The 18562-nt window shown below is 37.0% G+C and overlaps 4 protein-coding genes across 4 annotated transcripts; 3 read left to right on the top strand and 1 right to left on the bottom strand.

The window, feature by feature from the left end:
* The first annotated feature begins 64 nt into the window (after positions 1 to 64).
* Positions 65 to 4668, top strand: LOC109032801 (phosducin-like protein). The gene has a single exon (XM_019045100.2). It carries the CDS (start codon positions 172 to 174, stop codon positions 973 to 975), a length of 804 nt encoding a protein of 267 aa, XP_018900645.1. The 5' UTR covers positions 65 to 171; the 3' UTR covers positions 976 to 4668.
* Positions 4438 to 12836, bottom strand: LOC109032798 (uncharacterized). The gene is made up of 5 exons (XM_019045097.2): positions 12633 to 12836; positions 9962 to 10260; positions 8840 to 9463; positions 7513 to 7762; positions 4438 to 5758 (listed from the first exon to the last, which is right to left on the bottom strand). Exons 2-5 carry the CDS (start codon positions 10194 to 10196, stop codon positions 5458 to 5460), a joined length of 1410 nt encoding a protein of 469 aa, XP_018900642.2. The 5' UTR covers positions 10197 to 10260; positions 12633 to 12836; the 3' UTR covers positions 4438 to 5457.
* Positions 11383 to 12615, top strand: LOC109031966 (uncharacterized). Its single transcript, XM_072299559.1, has one exon. The coding sequence runs from the start codon at positions 11696 to 11698 to the stop codon at positions 12374 to 12376; it is 681 nt and encodes a 226-aa protein (XP_072155660.1). The 5' UTR covers positions 11383 to 11695; the 3' UTR covers positions 12377 to 12615.
* Positions 12837 to 13006: 170 nt separating the features above from the next.
* Nop10 (Nop10 ribonucleoprotein) lies at positions 13007 to 18358 on the top strand. The gene is made up of 3 exons (XM_019045103.2): positions 13007 to 13270; positions 14580 to 14622; positions 17740 to 18358. The coding sequence occupies exons 1-3, from the start codon at positions 13217 to 13219 to the stop codon at positions 17835 to 17837; spliced, it is 195 nt and encodes a 64-aa protein (XP_018900648.1). The 5' UTR covers positions 13007 to 13216; the 3' UTR covers positions 17838 to 18358.
* Positions 18359 to 18562: the final 204 nt, after the last annotated feature.

Genomic DNA, 18562 nt, shown 5'->3' with positions numbered 1-18562 from the left:
AGTGATACATTGGAGTTTACGGGAGTGAACCTTCTGTTGGTGAAGCCTATATATTCTGTGATAAAAGTGCAACGTGTTTCACTCCCTCTTAATCACCTAGCGATAGTTATAAAGCTGCCTCGAATCTGATCCATTGGTTTGCTCCTAGTTTCTGCGGGAAGTTTTCCAGCCATGGCAACTCTTGAAGACAAAATACTTGGTGAGAAATCGCAAAATTACTGTAGTAGTAGTGAATCTGAAAATGAAGCTGAATCTGGTGATGAAGCTGAAACACCCAAAGGGGAAAGCTGCATGTCACAAGCTCCCTGCGCCCCAGTTGAACCTTCCAAGTGGGATGGAGTTTCTTCGAATACCGGTCCCAAAGGTGTGATCAAAGACTGGCAACGATTCAAGCAGTTAGAGTCGGAGCGACGGAAGGAACAAGATCAAGAAAAGATTATGCTTATGAAGAAATTGACTTTGACTTGTAAGACAGCATTGGAAGAAGAAAAAGACAAGCAAATTGAAGCTGAGCTTGAGGATTTACTCAACGATGAATTCCTCCTTCAGTATCAGAAACAGTGTATGCAAGAAATGTTGGCAAAAGTCTCTGGTATTCCTACGTTTGGAGCTCTTCAAGATCTCAAAAATGGTGCCGAGTTTCTGGATGCTATTGAAAAAGAGAATGCCTCTGTCACTGTTGTCATTCACATCTATGAGGAAAACAACAATCTCTGTAAAAGCATGAATGAGGGACTCAAGGCATTATGTCAAGAGTATAAAAAAGTAAAGTTTTGTAGATTTCTAAGCTCAGCAGCAGGAATGAGCCGGGATTTTAAGAAGGAAGGGGTGCCTGCACTTTTAGTGTACAAAGGTGGTCAGTTGATTGGAAACTTCGTATCAGTTGGTAATGAGCTCGGTGATGAATTTTACTCGGGTGATATCGAAAACTTTCTTATAGAGCATGGTATGATCAGTTCAGTTCCTACAGAGTGACTTCTCTTTTATATTAAAGGTTGAATGTCACAACTTTTCAAAAACATTTCTAGCATTTCTTACTTCATTTTTTACTTTTGTATACCTACTTACATGGTTAAGAGAACTAAGTATCTCTTTACGTACCTATTGAAAAATCACCTGAGAGTATTTTTAGAAGGATGATTTATACATTACTCAAGTTGTATAAACTTGTTTCACAGAAGTTATAAGCCTTTGTCACTTAATCCGATTGTGCACCACAACTTCTTAGCATCCTTCATAATTATTGTGTGTTCCGTCCGTTAATCCATTGAGCTCAGAAACTTGGAATCCAGATATAATTATGAAATAATGCCGATCAAGGTGGTGCAAAACTCTCCAAGTATCAAGTGTCCATGCTATGAAATGCCTAGTAATGTATTAAGAGTGAATTTATCGACAGCCAGAAAATTTAATGATTCATTTTGTAATTTTCAGATTACTAGTGTTCAAAATTCACCCTTGAGTTTCAGGAGTCTTTCCGCCTATTTCTTAAGAACAATTTTTAAGGGCTATTGAAGATTCATTTAGAGCCAAATTGAATTTTGCCTATGTATTAAAGGGCATTTAGTGATAAGTAATTTTTGCAAGATGTATGGTCAAATGATTTGCAGCTCTAACTTCGGAAAAAATCACCTATCAGAGAAATCAGAATTGTAGCAATTTTTTAGGCCTGAATCTTCATATTTTGAGGACCATGGCTGATTTTTTAGGAGCATTTGGAGCCTGTGGGGTTTGGTACACTGATTATTATAAACTGAACTCATCTATACTCATATCTTAGATTCTCCTCTAAAAAAATCCTCAGAGACTGACAGCCACACAAACTCATAATTTGGGGCTTTTTGAAAATATAGATAGGAGGCCCCTGAAAATTTCGGAATGTGTCCAGGGAGAAATCTTTGGGGGAGTTCAGCTTATAATAATTAGACCCTTGTTTAATTAATTACTTAAGTGCCGATTAATTTTTAGTGTTCAACGCACTGCTCGAGTGTCATTTGATTCTCAATCGTCAAAAACACTATCGGGAACACTATTCTATCTTTGAAGTCACTGCTTGTTACTATTAGCTGGGTGGAATTTGAATGAAAGTCTAATGTATGAATTATGGAAAACAGTTCTTTTTAATTCTAGAGATTTAGTCAATTGTTCTTAAATTAAAAGACAATCTAAAAGATTAACGGAATGACAGAAGTAACGTTATTACTCCCTGTTTACCTACTAAAATAGAATTGTTCCAAACAATGCTATGATCCTACATCAGTAAGCTGAGCATTGTAAAACTAGGATCATGTAGTATGATTTTGGAGTTTAATTTGCATCGAATTTTGTAAAAAAAAAATCTTGTACTTAAAATTGGACCTCCCTCGCATGCAATCAAGAAAACCCTCTCAAGGGAGATCACCTTAAAATTTTGAAAAATAATAACTCATGCCTTTCCTCCCTAAAAATTGGATGAATCAGACTGAAAATGCTCGTACGAAGCTATGATTTCAGGCACTTGTTTTTCTATTAACCTGTCTTGCTGTGCCAAGAAGAAGGGTAGTAACTAAGTACAAATTGCGGAGCTTGCTAATCCAATTTGACAGTTGTGAATAATTCATTTCTCAGGGGTTGCACGGATGAAGAGCAAGTGGGCCCTAATTTACCGATAAGATATGGTTTTTTGTAGAAAATTTCTTCTCATTTTCCTTGATACAACCACTTACTTAAACACTGTATTGATCCTTCTTTGTTAAGTTTTCCCAGTTTGAATGTCCGAACAATTGCAAATGCAACAACCTAAACAATTGCACGATGAGGGTATAATGATAACTTTAGTCCTTAAAAACGTCTCAAATGTTCAACTACATCAGTTGGAGTTAAAATGCTTGAAAAAAGCAGTTTGAAAATTGTTGTTTTAAGGGAAAGCACAAGCACAAAGAAATTTTGTTAAAATCAAGCTGAGTTAAACATAGTTAGAATAATCTACAACTGTCCTTTCTCTATCATAGAAAAATTAACTAAATCCATTGCAATATAGGAATTCTTCTAATACTAAGGATGGTCTTTCAAGGGGCTTTCATAAAGGAAGCATATATTTTTTTTCTGTGGATACTAAACTAAAGAATATCTGTACCATTGTGCTCTTAACTTTTCCAAAAACTTGTTTTTTAAATTAGATGCACTGGTTTTCGAGTGATGTAAGTTAAAGATACCAAGGCACCAACTTTTTTTTAGAAAAAAGAGAAAAAAAACAGCATTTTGGCAAACTGAGAGTAGGTATGGTGAAACAGACATTTCATAACAAATTTTACGTGTCTTCATTATTTTTGGGTGAAAAATAATGGACATGATTACTTTAAAAATACTCCTCAAATATTGGAAACCTTGAATTGTGAATCTTTTCTCACAACTTGACAAGTTTCTTCCTTCAAAAAATTCGGTCGCTAGACACTCAGATGCCCTCTCCCAAAGAAAGGTCACAAATGATTCAAAGGATCTCAGCGGGTCAGTTGATTTACTTGTTTAACCACCTCTTTCATATTTCCTCTTGAGCCTTCAAAATTCTCTTTCCCAGGCTAATTTATCAGTATATTCTTGAACTCATCATTAACAACCTGTATCTAGAGGCTTCATTTTGGAAAATTTTTCCGTATAAAAAGATTTATCAAATTAAAAAATGTGCCAAAAGTGTTTCGTGGGAAAATGTGAGAAACAAACTAAAAATAAAAATTATATCCTGCAAGTTTAACTCTCCACACAAGTGCTTTGGTTCTCAGTCATTAATATCAATTTATAGATATGAAATATACTTTTTTTAAAGTGGATAAAAAATGAAAGGGTATAATTTTTTTTTTGCTAAATTTCCCCTGTGCATTCCCTTATTCTTTTAGAGTAAATACGAGGGCAAGCCGACAAGTCCACCATTTTATTTTTCACCCACAACTTGTAAACATTTATTAAATAGAGGTCTGATCTAAATGAGATGTAAGAGCAGCCAAGAAATTTATGAATTATAATGACTTAAATAACTCCAATTTTCTTGCATCTAAAAATACATGGGGAAAAGTCAAGGCCCCCAATATGGCCTCAAAGTGAAGAGCTAAGTTTTTTCATTCATTTTCCTGTCCGTACATAAGCCGTCCTAATGATGAAAGAATCAACTATACATTTTATAATATATATTTTTTCAATTTTAAATTCTACTGCAATCAGAGCTCTATCATTACAGATAAAAATTATAGTTTTGAGTGGTGACTTTTCTACTGACCACTTGTGCAGCAAAAGGTTTTTTTTTTTTTTCAGAAAAACTGCTCAATCTTGCTTTAGAAATAAATACTTCCACATTCTTGTTTAGCTCCCTCCCAGTTTTATTGAAATCTCGATCTCATAAGAAGTAAAAGCCTTTTTAATGTAACTTCATGTGTAAATAAGTTCATAAAGAAAAACCAAAAGAAATCACTTGTGTATTATATTGATTTTTTTACTCGAATATTACACTTAAGGAACAGATAACAATGTACAAGTAAGAAGTATATGCACGGAAGTAGTCCCAAATTATTTAATGCCTTCATGTTTCAATCGGAATCATGAAAGTGGTATTAAATTGGGACAAAAGACCTCATCTGTGACTTTTTTTAACCTGAAGAAATTCAATAAAAAGGCTAATGCCATTTTACTACAGCTAAATCCTTCTCTTATTGACTTTCATACTTTCCCAAACTTATGTTTCATTATTTCCCTCTCCGTGATATACCTATGGCAAAGAAATAAAATTAAATGCATCTATCTATGTGAGACTGTTACACATGTTCTTGAAATTAATCTTCGAAAAATAAGTAAAAAATATGAATACCTTCATTTATCCAATTCCATTAAAGTAATCAAATTTCAACTAAACAGACTTACAAAAAGTCGCCGTAGGTAATTTCAAATTCATTTCCAATAGAAAAATTTTACACCAATAAATTATGAGGCACCTCTCATCACATGAAAATAAAAGATAACTGAGATATAAGTGAGGAAAATATTTTTTCCCAAGTTTAACTGAGACGAAATTAAATTATGCTTGATTTGTTAAAAGGCTAAGAATAACACTAGACAATGGCCTTACATCCGTCATCTCTGCCTCTGAATAAATTTTCAATGGAGAATACTCAAGAAATTTCAAATACTCAATATTAAGTTATCCTACTTCAAAGGAACCATTTGCAGCTGATATTATTTTTTTTTCTTTTTTTTTTTTGGCAGTGAAGAGAGATTTTTGTCGAACTTCAATATTACGTACTTGAGATATGCGGTTTTGTAGTTTCACCATCGATATGCATGGTGGATGTAGATGTGTAATCTCTCTGAATTTGTGTTAGCTTTTGCTAAATAGAGATTTAAGTATTTTTTCCTTGAAAACTATCAGACTTGAAGAGGGCAGGAAGAACTGATGTACGGAAAAAAAAACACCTCTAGAATCTTCATCAAGATCTATAGGGAGGAGCCATCGCTGCTGCTGATGTGACTTTTACAAGAGGGAGAGTCCATGAGACCATCAAGAAGTTCTTTCTTAGAGTTGTAAAGTAGCATTAGTTGTTTGTACTCATTAATCATCTCACTGAACTTCGGTCCTTTGACCAAATCATACTCTTCCTTTTGTTTCCTAAGTTTAGCTAATTTGTAAGTTTTTTGTTGTACAGCATCTTTTAAAGTACTACGCAACACTTGTAAAGCCTCCACAACATTTTCATCACCTTCTTTGATTTTCTCCTCTACTTCGGTAGAAAAGCACCTGAAAACAGAAACAAAAAAAATATAAAGAACCTAGAAATGCGCTTTGCTCTCAGAAACACCTGTTCTAAAAAATTTTAAATTTCTGGATCCTCTAATGATTTTAGAATGTCATGTCTCTCTAATTTGTGGCAAAGATCACCCGTCTCCTACTTGGAAGAAATTTCTTGCTTGATTACAATCCTGGATGCTGTTCTACCTGTTTGTAGAAAGGAAAGTATAAATGTTGCGGTCCTTTATAATAATTGATGATGTTTTGAAAATGATACTTCTTGAAATTCTCAGTGAGTTTTAATATTGAGAAAATTACCATTTTTTAACAAACAAATCTTTGTTTAAATAATAAAGGAAGATTAATACTTAATAATGGATGCTGTACACATGATTTCATGGATGCTTGATAAAGATGTAGAAAATTGCCGTTTATCATTATTCTTCAATAGTTTTAGTTAAATTCCATTTTCCTATAGGCTCTTAACCAATCAAATCATATTTTGAAATGTGAGGTGCTTGAAAGTACTTATCCCAGGATTCAAAAAAAAAAAAAACAACAGAAAGAAAATCGTAAGAGAGGCGACAATTCTTGACTGCTTGAGATACTTCGATACTTGAGTAAATAATAATCTTTTATCTTTCTTGCCGATTGTTCATTCTTCCTTGCCTACTTTCATTTTTTTAGCCCTAACTATCTGATAACTATCATGAAAATTATGAAATTCAAAAATGTATACTATAATCTGGAATCAGAGAGAAAAAATCAATAATAGAATCTGTTCTGGAGATATTATAGTTCAGAAATTGATGGGAATCGTAAATGTTAATAGATCTTAAATTACAGCTATTTCAATCATTTTCATCTCGATTTCAATGGCATATTCTGAATAGTAAAAATTGATACAGAAACACTCATTCAAAGAGTGGTCAATTGATGCCAAATGCAAAGTCATAAAGAGAAACATCAAGAAAATTAAAATTGTTAAAACAGGATTTCTTGAAAATTGCTAAAATCAATCTCATCCTTTTGAGTTTGTGACTTATGTACAGAATTTCATAGGGGCAAATCCTGCGAATTGGTTTCTTGGATATTGAAAATATCCTATACACCATCTGAGTCAAATCAGAGATGGTCAGATCCCAGATCTATTTGTTATAACAAGGAATGACCCTTCTAAGAGTTGATTCCAATTTCCAAGTCCGTGACTCCAACTTAGGGAAAATATGATATGATGATCCAATGTTTTTGCTCGTTCCAAAAATGAGCTCTCTGACAAATATTTTGCCTCATAAAAAGGCTCTGCTGAAGGAATTAACTATTCCTCATCAAAATTTGTCCCTTGGCAACTGGCAAAGTGCAGTGTAAGAACATATTTCAAAGATCCTCTTTCCCTATTAAGAGGAAATTCATATTTTGCATAAGTTAGAAAGGCTTCAGGGGAATGGTTTCACTGAAAACTTTGTTGACTCAACCCTAGAGCCCACTCCTGCTTTTGAAAAGCATGCTAAAGCTCCAATTTCTACTCTTGCTTGGGACTCAAGCTATATCATTCTCTCATCAACATCATCAGAAAGGGAACAAATCCTATGGTCACATCATAAGAAATCAACCAGGACCCATAAGAGCTTATCTCGTTAATTTTCAACACATTTGCCATTGAGAGTAAAAAATTGGCAGACAATGCCAACTGAGGTACCTAAGCAAGCGAGCTCCTTGTGGAAAAGGCAATGAAGGCTCGTTACCAAAAACCAAAGGTTTACCTTGTCTCTTTCTTCACAATTTCGGCTTGAGCAGTTAAGCAATCCACTGCATCATTGTTTAATCTTGGAAGGGTGGTAGTCCTCAAATCACTCAAGCGCTGAAGCATTTCTGTGATATGGTGGGCAGTAGCCTTGCATTTATCATGCGCACTTTTGATTTTCCGACACTGCGAGATGATTGTAAGTTGTTCATCCGTGAATATGCTACCAGGTTTGACTAAAGAAGGTGTCAAGAATGATGCAAAACCACCTGCATAAATATAAAAAGAAAGAATAAAATTACCGAGAAATAAACGTATTGTTTAAAGTCATCCATGGCAAACACGTCATGGACAGGCAGGTTGGACTGCCGGGTAAAATCCTGGTGGGCCGGTTCATACTTAAGGAGATTTTTAACTGGTTTGTCTCCTAAACATGACAAAATATAGGATTATCTAGGGACTGATGGGTCAGTATTTCCAGATTTTAAGATTGCCTGCCATCCATTCTCCATAAGATGCCGCAGATCAGCAATTTTATTAATTGAGCTGCTCAGTGTGGTTTTCAGGAACAAATAAAGAGTGCCATGGTTGAGACTAATGAAATTAAGAGCAAAAAATAGTGGTTCCTTTATTAATTGTCAGAAATTACTTGAAAAATGTGTTATGTACTATAATAAACACTTTCAATGACCTACAAGACTGCTGTGTCAAGCTGATTGCAATGTGTGCAAATCGAGCACAGACTGCTCATCGCTTTGCAGCTTTCTTGTTGAAAATTCGAGAAGAAAATGTGGCCAAACTAACTTAGCTCAATCTCAACAAAAGACCTAAGCCTTCTAATTAATTAACAGCTATGGGAGATCACTTTTCTATAAGTAAAATAGATGACAAAGACCTATGAGCTTGTAAAGTTAAACTTTCTAAGTAGGTACCAATTTTGAGAAAATCAGGTTTGAGAAGTGCATTTCTTGGCAATTGTAGATGCACTATTAAGTGGAAGAGTTTAGGTGCTCAAAGAGCGAGTTCATCTGAACCAGCTGCCGAGAACAACTGCACATCATCTTGGTTCAAAATAAAAGGCTCCACATCTTCAACTCAGACTGGTGTCACTTATCTGAATGATTTTAAGTGTTAAATTGCCAAAAAATGCACTTTCTAAACCCAATTGTCACAAGGTAGGCACATGGAAAGTTTGATTTTAAAAGCTCATCTTTCTCAGCGCCAAATTTCTTCCATGCGCATAGTCCTTTGAAGCTAGGTATTTTCTTTTGCAAATAATGTTGAAATATATGCCTGTATTGAAAACACTTGGTGAATAGAAGTAAGTAAATATCCAAAATACTCACATTCTTTCACTGCAACGATTGAGTTAACTGCATCTTGAGCTCTGTCCAAAACTAACTGGAATAGTTTTTCTTGTAAAATCTTGCTATCTTTGATATTTAATGGCTCCACATTATTATGTATTGGTTCAGCAAATATTGCTTCATAAAGTTTACTATTGCACAATTCCTTAGAATGGTGGAAAAACCCTAATCTTCCTTTCAGGATATTTCTTCGACAATCTTCAGCTATACTCTCAGGAAGACCGCTGTTCTTATCAAAAACCAAATCATTGTACGCTTTCATAATAAAATCATTAATTAATTTCTGTTTGTAAGCTTTTTTTAGTTCCACTAATGTTTCTTGAATCTTTTTCATCTTCGCATTGTAGGAGGAATCCATTGACAAACTAGAAGTTTTAGAAACATTTATTCTTCTTAACGTGCTGTTGAATGCCGTTGAGGAGGCTGTTAAGTTGGTCAGATCTTTATTCACTTTCATTCTCTCCAAAAATGTGTGACTTTTTGTGCTCAAGTCCATTTGTGCTGATCTATGCTTGCTTTTTTCATTAAAAGAATCGCTGGATATTGAACTGATAGTGGATGCACTCATTTCAGAACTGGATGGTCGAAGAAATGGATCTGGAACTGATGTTTTAAAATGATAGGAGTTAGTAGATAGCAAAAATATGGGGAAGAGGAGATAGAATTTTTCACAACTTGGTGACGGCCTTAGATGACAGCACCTTATACATAGGTTCTAACAAAGGGAGGTCATATGGTGCCTCTTATAGACTTTAATCAGAATGTGGCCAGACTTCACACCGGACAGTTGGACCCCTGTTCTGACGTTTATACGAATTTATCTCAGGACCTCCAAAAACCATTTGAAGCATTACCAAATAGTCTTGCTTCGGGAAAGTGCAGAATTATTCATTTATAGCTATGGTGCAGCAGCCTAGAACGCTAAGCATCAGCTAGTACGTCCAATGCTTAATTTTCTGCATCCCTTATTAATAGTTCGCTCTTGCAGGCACTTAATGATGGCCCTCCTTCAACAATTACATTCTTCCCGCATTGGCTTACAAGAATAAGCAAATTACAGCTATAAAATGAGGCTGATAATGGCAAACAAAAACAACTTACCATTTTGAAATACACAATAATAAGTCTCGTTTCCCCAGCCTTCAGGACTTGGGGGGTGAAGACGACCACCAGCATTACGTATTCCTCTTGTTGTTCCAGAAACTGATTTATACTTTAAAGAGCAAGCACCAGGAAAGTAAGTTGTGAGCGTTGACAACAAAATTGTATTGTCTTCCTCTGTAGGCAATTCCATGAGGTCATCATTCTCAGATGTTGCTATTTTTACAAAAGCCATGATGTGGGCCGAAAATTATTTGGACTGGTTGATTACACTATTCTCAGCAACCTGATTGGTTTCCCTGGAACATAAGAGACATAGTTGATAATACATGGTGTAAGCCGACATATGACTGACTACGGTTGGCGGGCGAATCTAAATACCTTCCATCGTAAAAGATACTGCGATTAGAGCCTAAATATGGCATCTCATTAGCAAACGAAACAGGCAAAATTTTCTTTTTGCTTCAATTGCAGCTGCAGCATAAGCATAAAAGTCAGCTGTTGCAAGTCTGGGGATGATCTTAGTTGGCACGGGAGCACCGAAATTCAACATCTGTGGATGTGCTGAAACGGCAGTGCCAGCCAATCGATGCTATTGGCCAGACGTAAGTGCGGTTGTGACTCATCTCTAGTAAAATCAAAAACCTGCAACCGTTTCTCCCAACTAAATTACACCTCTGAGGAAGTTCAACCTCTTCATAATGTTGGAGTTTGAACTGTGGCGTACCAGTGCACATGGTTCTACACAGAAGTGCAAAACTTCCCGACTGACGACCAGTCTGGTCGCAGTGAAAATGAGGATGCCCACGAAAAGGGGTTTTTGAAATGTGAAGAATTCAAAAAGGGAAAGAGGACTGTATCAGAAAATGTGAGAGCAAAAAAATTTCTGCACCCGTGGTTTTACATGTTCAGCATCAAAAAGTGTCTCAGAAGGAGTCTCATTCATACAGATTTGACTTCTGTAATTCATAACCTGACTTTCGACTATGTTTAGGAGGAACGAGAGGATCAATAAATTACTGTGACAAACTTGGAAATGATTTGAAATAGAATCTACGACATGAGAATTCACGTAAGGAGTAGGGGTGTTCAAATGAATTCTTGCCGGAACACTAGCGATATCGTCTCTTACCGAAACTGACGGCAGTACCGACAGTGGCAATGGTATCGTTAACAGCCGGCCTTATCGGATTTTTGAGAGCTCGCACTCAATGCATTGTTGCCCCGTGTGTCGGTTTATCAGATTGCCTGGCGCGGCGGCGCGTAAAATAGATGTACACATGGTAACAGCTTATTTTCGTCAGCTCCGAAAACTCTGATCGCTATCGGCAAGAGCGCTCTTATCATAACTTCTTCTTGTCGGAACTGTTTCGGTAGCTTACCGACGATTTCATGCCCTTTCACCCAAATCCAATTGCCCACGGGAATTTTTACCCAAAGTTTTTTTACCCATAGACACTAAGCCCAAGTAATTTCACCCGTGAGATGTTTAATCCTATGGTATATTGATACAATTTACTTGACTAGAAATTACTGAGGTAGACATACGCCTCTTCGTTTCCATGACTACAAGCATTTTTTTTTCATTTAGTCCAAAATTCATAGAGTGATATTAAGTAGGTTATTTTATTTGCGCTTTCAATACAACAAAATTACCCAGTGTCAGCAGTTCTGAGAGCAGTCGCGGATAAATGTGTTGAATTGGGTTTCGCAGCTCCTCGTCCACGATCTATTATGTCTGACTTCGAATTGGCAATCATCAACTCCGTCAAACAAGTTTACCCACAATCCACCATCTTACTTTGTTTTTTCCATCTATCACAAAGTGTATGGAGACATTTGCAGAGTATTGGGTTACAAGTCGCCTACAATGACCCGGAAAATAGGGAAGTCAAAAATGGGTTTTCTCAATTGTTGGCGCTGGCGTTTGTTCCTGCAGAAGATGTTTCGCGAGTGTTCAATATGTTGAAGCCAACATTACCACAGAGCATGGAAGAATTGGCAAAATATTTTGACAGAACTTACGTCAATGGATCAAGAGAGCTCGTTCGGCGCCGATACAGGGTGCAACCTCCGAGGTACAGTCCAGTTCTGTGGAACCATTATCAATCAGTTTTACATGACGGGCCACGTACGAATAACGCAACAGAAGGTTGGCATAATAGATTCCAAAGTTTAGTAGGAAAAAACCATCCATCCATTTATTATTTACTTCGGCAGTTCTTGAAAGAGCAGGTGGACACGGAGAAACAGATAATAGAAATTCAAGCTGGACGGAAGGTGAGAAAACCAAGGGAGGCAAAGTACGAGCGACTTAACATCAGGCTGAGAACGATTGTCTCCCGTTATGAAGAGCACAAAACAGAACGTACAGAGCTGGATTACTTGAGAGCAATAGGCCACAACATTGCCTAATCATCGTGAGTCACCTAAATTGCCTAATAATTCAAATAATCTAATAAATACGGATTTTCATTCATGGGTGAAATTTGGATGAAAATGCTGGGTGAAAATTCTTTGGGAAAAATTTTCTCGGTGAATTTGGATGAAGGGGCAATGGGGAAACTGGCTTTGGATCTTTTGACTTTTGGGGGAAAAGGTTTGGGTGAAAGGGCTCCAAACCCTTACCGACAGCCGATAGAACAGCCCTAATAAGGAGTGGTTTACTTACCAGATCGAAGATCTTCCTAGACTGGAATGAAGACGACCTGCAATGAAGCATATTCACCTCCTTACTCCTTATCAGTAATCAGATAGTGAAATGCCAAACTTGATTCTAGAAAATATCTTGTTATCGGTAATTCAGTAGTTATCACCATGTCATGTTATCACTAACTTATCAGACAGCTGACAGCGGAAGCAGAGCAGACGCAGACAGTGACGGCGAACAGATAACAGATATAACTTCAACTTCTCATTGTTTACTTCTCTTCTTCCCGCCAAAACTCCAAAAAAGATAATAAAGCACTGTTGTCAAATGTCAGCTCTAGTTTCACAATCGAACAACAGATAGCAGCACAAGCTGTTTGTTGACAATAGTTGACAACAGTCATAACATAACCTAACCAGCACACTTCCTGCAAATGGTGAGAAATCAAAACGTGCGGCGTGCACATGTGCTTTTCATTGCTTCTGAAAAAAGATTCAATACTCAATACGTGATCGACAAGCTTTGCCTCAAGTTCACACGACTTCATCTTTCAGTTGCTACGTATCTTCTCATTTGAATTGCCTCTGTTCCATCACTCCCTAAAGATGTTCCTAATGTACTACCTTGACGACAACGGAAAGCGAGTTTACACATTCCAGGTAAAGACCCACTCACAGTTCGCTTTTTTCTTGTAGTGTCATGGCCCAAAATTGTCTTGTCACCTGAATCCTTTGGAAAATGGACATTTGTTAGGCAAACTTTGTACTCTACAAGTGAAGAATCCAATACTGCCTCACGCTGAAGTTGATCAAAAATTCAACAAATTATCATGATATTATCTATTTAATGTGTCTTAGCTATACCAGCTAGGCACCATCCTTTGTAAGGATTCTAAAAATGCTAGGATAACCTGCCGAAGAGAATTCAGAGTCAGAGATAGCTGTTTGAAGTGACCCTTAATTAATATGTAGTCTTTAGCTAACTCCTTATTGTATCTTCACCCGGCACTTATCGTCCACAATTAAACAAAGTCTACCAGTAAGAAACAGTTGAATTTTGGGTGAAAGACCCGTCTGGGGGTAATTCTGAATTCATCTACATAGAGCTCGCGCATTGTATGTTGAGACAAACGTCAATCTCTGATTAGCTCTGAATTCGCACCACTCCACGGGTTAGCACATGTAGTCAGGTGGCACCACTGGTGAATGGTGACATGAACAATACTTTGACGTTTGTCTCAACATACGGTGCGCAAGCTCTAATAGTTGCAAGTGGAAGATCAGTAGTAGAAAAAGCACTCGCTCACAAACTAAGAAATAGGTTGGTACATCAAACTATGCAATGTGGTTAAGCCCTTTTGGTGTTCAGTCCGTCTCTTATGGAAGTTATGCTTACCATACATCTTCATCCATGATGATCATACAGAAAGTAAAGGAAGTTCATCGTTGTCACCACATTGGCTACCCCCCCCCCCCTCCCCCCAGCATTCTTTACTTAAAATGATTCAACTGAGATAGCTCTTGAAGGTGTCATTAGCAAAGTTTGCAGTTGTTTATATTCTGTTTGCAAGTGACTGTGATGCAGTCATTCAGTACCGATTGAAGATTGACAATGCTTGTGATTGGGCTGCAGTCAATCCTCGATTGCTTGTAAACGGAAAGTAAACAACCGTCAACTTAGCTGACAACACCTCGACAATCCTCTGCCAGGTGTCAAATGTGTGAAGATGATTCCTGCTTTTAAAAAAACTCTTCTTTCTTTCAATTCATGCTTCGCAAATTCATAGTGAGGTGAGTAAATTAAATGTCTCACAGTAGACTTGATAAAATGTTATCTTGAAGTCAGACTAACAAAAAATTTGGGGGATTCCTGAAAGTGACTCATTCGACCCCACTTTCCTTTACTGAAGAATTTTTCATGTACCCAGTGAAGTATATTAATTATTTCTATTTTTTTCCCCTGATTTAGAAAGTTGACCCGAAAGGAAACCCCACCATGTCAGCACATCCTGGTAAGATTTTAAGTAATATTTTAAGATAATTTCTAGTTTCATAGATTGAAGAAAGTGTGCGAGAAATAGTGATGCTGTGATTACACAAACGGAAATAATACCAAATCTTGGATCTGGTCTGAAGAAGAAGGAAGGTTAACTTGGCAAGAATGAAAGCGCGAGACATGTTACCTTGTACACATGTCATACAGAGCATATCGGCTGTGAAACTCCCAGAGGACGCATCTTGTTTGCAGTGTTTAATAATCTCCAATCCCATTAAATTTTTTTGGAGAAGAACTAATCAATATCATTCTTTGAAGTTTTCACTGAGTTTTCTTTGCACAAAGAAGAAGAATCATCGAAAGAGGTGTGTGAAAAAACGGCCAAAAATGCCTCAAGGCATTTTCGAATTTTGATCACTTGGGGTGATACAGTAGCTTCCGAGACACCCAAAACCGGTCGCCGTTTTGCTTAGAAGCGCCGGGTTGCGACGTTGCCATTTTTTAAAGTGGAAACCCTTAAAAATGCATATCTCCGCCGCATCTCAACCGATTTCAATGAACTTTTTGTAAAAATGTTCCTCTTAAATAGAGCTTTCTAGTGGTATGTAGTTTCTTGGGGTTTACTTGGCTTTAAGTGGCACTTACGCGGTTTTAGCCGTTTTTGATAAACACAAAAATTTAGTTTTTATTTTACCACGATCGTGGAATCGACGAAATCTAAACAAAAACCAGTCTAAATGAAAGTTCAGATTCTCACCTTTCTAACGAGCACAAGATCATCCCGGGGAAACGTTTAGTTCCCGAGATATGACCGCTCAAAGTTGGTCACATACGCTTTTGCGCAATGTGAATGCGTGTTATCACTGAGTCATTCGCGAACTAGGGGTCCCTTACGTTCAATTTACGTTGAAATAATTACACAGAGCAGTAAGGTGTACAACACGAGCCGTATTTTCACCTTCGGCTGCCGATGTGCGACGTTGCCATTTTTTGAAGTGAAAACTCTTAAAGATACATAACTCCGCTGCATTTCAACCGATTTCAATGAACTTTTTTTTAAAATGTTCCTCTTAAATAGAGCTATCTGATGGCATTTAGGTTTCTGGATTTTATTTACCTTAGGGAGGCACTTATGTCGTTTATATGGTTCTTTGCAGAGATTTTTCATACAAAAAATAGTGTTGCTATTTTTTTTTCTTTTTTTTCAGGAGGGGGTCTGTATTTCCCCCGATTTTTTTTTAACATTCAAACTAGATCGGAAGATCACCATCGCTTAATGTATAATATAAAAATCTTGGTAAATTAGCAACACCACCTTCTCCTGTACAATGAGAGCGTCGCTTTCAATATTTGTACACGTAAGAATAGTGATTAAAAGAATCCCTTTTTTTAAAAGTTCTTTCTTTTAAATTTTGCCATTTTAAACCCTCCCACAATCCGCCGAGAAAAAAAAAATATAAATAGCAACACTATTTTTTGTATGAAAAATCTCTGCAAAGAACCATATAAACGACATAAGTGCCTCCCTAAGGTAAATAAAATCCAGAAACCTAAATGCCATCAGATAGCTCTATTTAAGAGGAACATTTTAAAAAAAAGTTCATTGAAATCGGTTGAAATGCAGCGGAGTTATGTATCTTTAAGAGTTTTCACTTCAAAAAATGGCAACGTCGCACATCGGCAGCCGAAGGTGAAAATACGGCTCGTGTTGTACACCTTACTGCTCTGTGTAATTATTTCAACGTAAATTGAACGTAAGGGACCCCTAGTTCGCGAATGACTCAGTGATAACACGCATTCACATTGCGCAAAAGCGTATGTGACCAACTTTGAGCGGTCATATCTCGGGAACTAAACGTTTCCCCGGGATGATCTTGTGCTCGTTAGAAAGGTGAGAATCTGAACTTTCATTTAGACTGGTTTTTGTTTAGATTTCGTCGATTCCACGATCGTGGTAAAATAAAAACTAAATTTTTGTGTTTATCAAAAACGGCTAAAACCGCGTAAGTGCCACTTAAAGCCAAGTAAACCCCAAGAAACTACATACCACTAGAAAGCTCTATTTAAGAGGAACATTTTTACAAAAAGTTCATTGAAATCGGTTGAGATGCGGCGGAGATATGCATTTTTAAGGGTTTCCACTTTAAAAAATGGCAACGTCGCAACCCGGCGCTTCTAAGCAAAACGGCGACCGGTTTTGGGTGTCTCGGAAGCTACTGTATCACCCCAAGTGATCAAAATTCGAAAATGCCTTGAGGCATTTTTGGCCGTTTTTTCACACACCTCTTTTCAAGAATTTATGCTCAGTAGTTTTCCATTTAACAAATAAAGTATGACAGGAAGTTTGCAACATTGCTAAATGAGATACATGGTCAAGTAGTTTCACAGTTGATATTGAATATATGAAAACGTACATCCCTCACAAGGTTAGTGAAATGAAGGTATGCTTTTCCCGACCTTTTCGGCTAGAACTTGGCTTTTGGCTCCCGCTCCCAGAGTTGTGGTGCGAAGTTAAAATTTCAACAATTTTGCAGTTTTGGCCGAAAACAAATATGACTGCCTGCTGTTGATAAAAATGAAAAAAAGAGCTAAAATACTGAAACAAATGAATATTCATTTTTAAAGAATTCGCTTGCATTGAATTTTTTTCAGGACGGTTATTTTTGTTTTTGGCCAAGACTGCAAAACTGTTGAAATTCAAACTTCGAGCCACAGCTCTAGCAGCGGGCGTGGAAAGCTGAGTTCTGGCCGGAAGGGTCGAGAAGAGCATATCTTCATTTCCTTTACCTTGCATCCCTTATACTCTCGGAACACTTCATAGCCTGCTGTTCTTATCCTGAAAGTAGCAATTATATGGAAGCCAAAATTGCCCTACTCTGGAGTAATATTTTATACATTGAAGATAAATTTGAGAAATCTGGTTTGAAGCACCTAGTGTTTTTCTTAGCACAACTGTATTACATTCTGTGTTACTTTCATTTGAACTTGGTATGAATATCATCTTGAAATACCAAAATTGTACTGCTGTTATTTTTCAAATTTTCACTTTTCTCATGAAATCTAATTTTCTCATCATCATTTCAATTTTCAACAAACCATTATTAAACACATCTTTATATTATGATCTGTTTAGCTCGATTTTCACCAGCAGACAAATATTCCAGAGAAAGGATCATGATCAAGAAGAGATTCGGTCTTTTGCCCACTCAACAGCCTGCAGACATCTACTGAAAGTGGAGCTTTTAATATCATCCTCTTTATCTAAGTATTTGCCATTCTACGTAATTCAATTTATACAAAATGAAAAAAGATTGAAATCAGTGTTCACAATCCTTGCTAGTCCACAATGGGCCTGTTGCAAACTTTTGCTAGAGCAAAACTAAGAGTTGTTTCTTATAGATAATGCCTCAAAAATCACGATGAGCGCATCGGCAAACTCTGAAATGCACTCATAACTTCACAAACTGCGTAAGAAATTTGCGGTTTTTTGAGCTTCCCGCTTCAAAAACGATACTACGGCACAGGTGAACATTTTGTAAGAGGAGTCGTTCCATCGTCGGCAATAATCATCATAGCCGACGCCAATCCGCCAAAACACGTTTGATGGACGAGATAACACCTGAACTGGATTAGACCAGATAACAATCGGTGTGTTAACGTTCATATTTTCCACGCCCGAATTGATTGACCTTGAACTCTCCTTGAATTACGCGCGGAACTGCGTGCAAGCGTCGGCCATGATGAATATCGCCGACGATGGAGCGACTCCTCTAACAAAATGTTCATGTGCTAGTATCTTTTAAGCGAATCAATAAGCAAATTTCTACCAATGATAATATAGTCTTCAGACTTGCATGCGCTATGTATTTTCTGAGGCAATTTCTATAAGCAACTTTTAGTTTTGAACTCTGAGAAATGCCTTCTCATATGAGTAATTGCAAAGATGCTAGTTCTCT

The sequence above is a fragment of the Bemisia tabaci genome, chromosome 4 (genome assembly GCF_918797505.1).
Source record: "Bemisia tabaci chromosome 4, PGI_BMITA_v3".
In the NCBI taxonomy this organism is placed as follows: domain Eukaryota; kingdom Metazoa; phylum Arthropoda; class Insecta; order Hemiptera; family Aleyrodidae; genus Bemisia; species Bemisia tabaci.
Note: the sequence above shows the minus strand (reverse complement) of the source record. Positions and strands in the feature narration are given on the sequence as shown.